Below are 6,121 nucleotides of genomic sequence, written 5' to 3'. Positions count from 1 at the left end.
TGTTAGTGGTTGGTAAAAGCATAAAACCTTGTTGCTTTAAAAATGTGCAAACTGTCTCAAGAGAATGCAATGTCAAACGTTTTTCTTAATTGTTTTAGAAACAAATTTATCTCTAATGTTAGAAAGTTTTGCGAGGAGAAAAATAAAAATGAAATTTCTCCTTGTCACTAATAACGCACCAACCCAATACCCTCTCAAGGTATTAAACAAAATTGATCAGATGTTTGAAGTGAAATTTCTTCCTCTAGCCGTTACTGCTACCCTTCAACCAATGGACCAAGGAGTAATAGAAAAATAAAGAGAATCTATAGAAAGCAGCTCCTTTGTCACTTCTTTTTGGCAGAAAAGGATGAGGAGAGCATTATTAAATTTATGAATAAGTTAAACGTAAAATAGAGCTTGCTAACTTTTACAAAAGGTAATTTGAAAAGAGTAGGAGAAAGTTATGTCCTGACGAGGTAACCAGGGCTGAAGAGGAAGAAAATGAAGATGATGTCGTAAATGAGGTGACAGAAATCTATAGCACGATACCAGGATTTCAAGTTTGACCAAAGTGATACCAAGGAATGGTTGGTTGCTGATTACAATGATCCTGGATACTAGATTTTGTGTGACCTAGAAATAGCTGAAATGTTATTTAAAGGTTAGTGCATGTACATACCCTATAAGTTTTTTAGTTTTTAAAATTTATTCTGTACAACATTGAACTTACTTTCTATCATTTGCTCGATTACTTAGACGTCCTTTTTTATTTTAAGAGGTCGCAGAAATAGAAGAGTAGGATGAGGATAATAATGAAATGAAATTGAAGAAGCTGGGCCGACACATCCTGAAGTTTAAATGGCAGCAGAGACTTTGATGGCGTGGTTTGAAAAACAGACTAAAAGCACCCAATAAAGCTTGTTCTCCTTAACCAAGTAAAGAACTTGACTGCAAAAAAATTTACCTAATACAGTGGTTCAGAAACTTACTTCCGTGCACAACAACGTGAATTATACTTTATTGCACATAATTTTTCATTAGCTACATTGTCATTACCTCTTTGTTTTATCAATTGATTCAGGTTATTGACTGTAAAATGGTTTCATGTATTTTGATACGTCATAGTCATAGTCATAATTTATTTATTAGTACATGAAAGAAAATAGTACATAAATAGTAGTAGTATTTTAATTTTTTCGTGTTCAAATATTATATTAATTTATTCAAATTATTTAAATGTAATTATTTCTTTAATTTATATTCTGAAGGTAATATTTAATTCATTTTGTACATTTTACATTGTCACAGGTTAAGTGTAAGAAAGGGCCATGCAGCCCTAACTTTGTCTGTGTAAATAAAGAATTTTTTATTTCATTACACATGAATACAGCGGTGAATACGTTTGTAATCACTAGGAGTAATAAAAAAAAATAAGTCAAGTTTACTAGTTCTTTCTCCACAACATAAATAACCCAATGTACTAATAAATATTGTGTCATTATTTAGTTATATAGATGATTCACATTATTGATTAATTGTTAAATGAAGTGTCAAAAAAACAAGACCTAATCAAAGGCTGTGTAGCAAAAATAATACATTGTATCAGCAACCAGAAATAGGTTTCAAAATAAACTAAAAATAAAATTATTTGTTTTCCTTGTTCTAAAATTCTTGAAAATTATAAATAATCTGATCTCTAGTCCATTAATTTTATAATAATCCATACCTATTCAACTAAATAAATTTGTAAAATGCAAAATTTTCTTATTATTACAAATTATAAACATAAAAATATACTCATGTCAAATATAAATAGGTAATTTCAAACTTAATCCAAATGTATTATATCGCCATACTAAACTTATACACAGTTTTTATATTATCGCTGTTAGTTGCTCAAATATGAATAAGAAATACCAGAATTGGCTCTGTGCAAAAAGGATAATGCACTTTTCAAGTCAAAGACAATGGAAAACCATACTTGTTATTTAAATTTACATCAATTACAGCTGGCCTTTTCTTTCTATTCCTACCCTGTAATTGCTATTTGAATGAACGGGTACAATGTGAAATGATCTGAACTAGCTTATTTGATCTAGGATAGGTTAACAGGAATTGTATATAAGGAAGTTATGTTACATTGGTTATAACAATTTAGTTTAATTGAACAATAAAATATATATATCTAAGAAATGTTCTATGCTGGTAAATTGCAAATAACGTAAAACTTATTCATAACTGACGTTCTTAATAGTTAGTTATCTGTGGCTTTTAATACATTTTAAAAATTTAATAAGCTACACATCACAACTTCAAGTTTACAAAAACATTACCACAACTACAAAAGTAGGCCTAAATTATGTCCTACTAAACTAAGTTTATATACATTCTTTACTTATCACAATATCTTATCAAATATCACATTCAAATTTATTATTTAAATATACAAACATTAGATTTTTGCTTAGTTTTAAGAACAAATTAATGTGATCTCTGTTTATCACTTTTTGAAATAATAAAATTTTAATTGACACCATAAATAATTATTTTAGGACTTTCACATACTTTCATTGTGGGTGTTGCTGAAACCTCGATAGTACTGTTACCTATTTTTATACTACACAATTAGGAATTCTTGGTCTGGTCAATAAACATTACATGATCGGTAAATTACCTAAACTACCCAAATCAAAATGTTGAACCAAATTACGTTATACGTATTTCAAATTACAGTTTGGTTCAGTTATTTGAATATTTAAAAAAAGTAATAATTTAATGATGATTAAAAATACTATGTATTTATTATACTGTATATGTAACAAACCTACAGGTGTAGCATAAGTTACTTCTTACTATTTTGAAGGATAGTTGTTTCTGATAACTTTAGATACAAATATCACATGATGATCCCCATTGTATTTGTAGCAATTACTCAAATAATTACTAGAATGATTATTACACTTTGTTTGGATTAATTTTGAACAGTAGTGTTATTCAACACATTAAAAAAGCTGCCAATAATTAATTTTAAATAACTAGGCCTATAATAACCTTTAACGAGAATGTTTTTGTGCTCAATACTACAGGTATTTCTAATAAATAATTTGGTTCTCTGATTCGATGGTGGTGATGGTCACTTATTATATTCCAGCCCTTTTTCACCAGATTTAAAAAGCTATCTTTGCTTTAAATGGGTTAAAATTTCATTGTTAGGCATAACAGACCACAAGGTATGTGTGAGAATTTTACTTATTTAGAAATAGGAGATCCCCACAATGAATAAAATAGGTATAATGATAAAAATTCTCGTATTTATAGTGAACATTTCAACCTACACTCATAAATAATCAAATACTAATTTCATTTGCAGCCATCAACTCTCCTACAGCTAGTAGCCACTTTTTCTTGGGGTTTTTTCCTTACATTTCACAATTATAACATGTTTTGTCATTCAAATACAGTTTTTTTTTATCTGAGAACCCTCTTCTTTACTACACTATGAAATTATTGTTTCTATTGGCTACTGTAATTCTTTTTAAGTATAACAAGTTTAAACTTTGGTAATATATGAAGCAATGAAAAGTTTTTTTATTTATTCTGCAAGTAATATACAGAAAAATAAGTTAACTCTGAATGAAAAAGTATTACATAAATCTAAGTTAGTCAGAAGTAAAAATTGTTTCTTTCGATTTCTAAAACTCACAAATACTACAATTTACTCACTCATGAACACATAAAAACTGCAAATATCAGGATATAAAACAATCTCTATTCTGAACAATTTGATAATAACAACAGTATGATAAGCTAGCCTATACTGTTAACAGTGGTTTATCTAATAAAAAGGATGAAAGTGTTACAATATAAAATTATAATATTTACAGGATAAAACTGAGTGAAAATTTTATCAGTTACTGAATCTTAAGTTATTCATTTATTGTTTCTTCCAGTCTTTGGCAACATTTGTATCTGTAAATTTATTAATCATAACTTTCAGTCCTTTAAATAAACAAAAAATGGGTTTGGACATTTTTCATAACAAAAAGTAAAATGTTGAACAATTTTAAACTTCCAATGATTAAAAATCTCTCAGACAAAATCATGCCACAAATCCAAAAATGCTGGGAGATAGTTTTGCATATAAATCACTATCAACCATTTTCACAACGCACCGAGTCACAATTGGAGCTCCAGAAGAGACAGTTTCCAACACCACTGTAACATATTAAAAACACGGCTGCCAGAAACACTAAGCTACAAATTGTGCAAGGTTTCCTCTCAAGGAAGAACCCTGTCAAATAAAGAACCATAAACACAACATGAGTCTGTAAAAGGGCTGGGTTGACTGGCTTTGGAATTAATAACACTGGAATTAGCCATTGTAAACAATACATTGTGGCCTTTGAAAGTGAATAAAAGAAACTCAATCAAGAGTATAATGCTAAAGGTGAATGAAACCCTGCAGTCAAACGTTAAAAATATAATAATTCAAAGAAAATGTACTCCAATAACCTCAATCCATCCACTACGCCATTCAATCAAACTTCAAACCACATCTGCCTTTAATTTTTTCAATGTTAGTCATCACTTTAAACCTATTTTTACAAATTGAACTGTTAGTACAAAAAAACCAGGCAGACTTCGGTAACAGTTTTTGTGGTCAAATTTCTTGTGGACTGATAGCTGGATTATCAAATATAATAAACTAATATCTAAAGTATCAATATATGAAGCCGAAACTCAATTTAAAACAAAAAATAGTTTTAATACGTAATATTAATTCTAAAAATTTATAGTATGCCTAAAAATCAAATTCTATGAGGAAACTATTACACAGACATGTAAAGCCAGTGACAATAAATCGTAATATATATGCGGATTGTGGAAATCGTTTTATTTCAAACATAAATTCGTGGAGGATATTAAATAAGAGGAATTATTGTTGCCAGAATTCTTATAGAGACGTGATGATAGACTATTCATTTGCACATTTTACAACAAAAATGTTCCAGTTTATATATAGGCCCATATTTCAAATCAAATAGAATCCAAATTAAATTTATCTATCCAAATTACACACACATTTTAGTACACGAAATTAGTCCCACATGGGCTTCAGAGGCGTCTGCGTGGTGACAAGTCTGTTTCTTGTTGATGTGCACACGTGATAGTACAACAATTATCATATTTATAGTACTACATAATTTTGTATAAAAATAATTATCATAACTCGAAAGTAAAATAATAAAATAAACAACTGTAATTTGTTTGCCACATACCTCACAAATTATGCCAAAAATGTTTTATGATCTATTAATTATATCAAACCCTATCAAAGAAAAAAATAAGGTATGTTATTCGTTATTGAATATACGTATTTAAATTAAGAATAAATTATTAAAGTTAGTTAAAAACTAAATTTGGGTTATTTTAGAGGTATTAGGAACCATTGGATAGGGTCATAGCAAAACAGAAGAGCAGTTTGTTGCGTGCAGTATCGTGAGTGGTTGAAATATTAGTCTAGTAAGTAGATGGGATAAATATTATTTTAGCATATGGATAATAGCAGCAACTCGGCGTGTTCAATGCCAACCTCTAACAGCTAGACAGATACACGATTATTGTATGCGTACATCGCGAGCTGGAGGTCCCTTATGTGTTGCGGAATATTTCTGAGTAAGAAATTTACAATATAATATGGATTTTAATTATACGATTTTAGTACTCTATAGGCCTGCAGGCCAGTGCTGATCACATTTCTTGTTAAATATATGTGTGAGAGGGGTGATGAATTCCTGCCTGTGACTCTTAGCAAAAACCGGTAAGCTTTTGATATGCATAACTGCTGAATTAATATCAATTGTGTTTCTTTATAAAACAAGATAGTCGGGTATCTGTTGTGTTTTTAATGCAGCCATAATAACTATATTTTGAACTACCATTAACGGATCTAAAATAGGCCTATAGGCCTAATACTATTACTCTTTATTACAAATGAAATTGTGAATAAATGTAATAAACAGTTTTTTATTGCGAGTTAATATTTAAGTTAATTGATGAAAGATGTAAATTATTTTCCTTAGTTTCGATTTTAATGTTTGAATGTGTGATTTCCATTTTAATTTTGAATCCGTGATGA

The 6,121-nt window shown here is 29.1% G+C and overlaps 1 protein-coding gene across 1 annotated transcript; it reads right to left on the bottom strand.

The window, feature by feature from the left end:
* Positions 1-2,122: 2,122 nt before the first annotated feature.
* Positions 2,123-4,558, bottom strand: LOC124354165 (bladder cancer-associated protein). The gene has a single exon (XM_046804425.1). It carries the CDS (start codon positions 4,374-4,376, stop codon positions 4,134-4,136), a length of 243 nt encoding a protein of 80 aa, XP_046660381.1. The 5' UTR covers positions 4,377-4,558; the 3' UTR covers positions 2,123-4,133.
* Positions 4,559-6,121: the final 1,563 nt, after the last annotated feature.

This window comes from Homalodisca vitripennis, chromosome 2 (genome assembly GCF_021130785.1).
Source record: "Homalodisca vitripennis isolate AUS2020 chromosome 2, UT_GWSS_2.1, whole genome shotgun sequence".
Taxonomy (NCBI): Eukaryota; Metazoa; Arthropoda; class Insecta; order Hemiptera; family Cicadellidae; genus Homalodisca; species Homalodisca vitripennis.
This window is presented reverse-complemented; position numbering and strand designations above follow the sequence as displayed.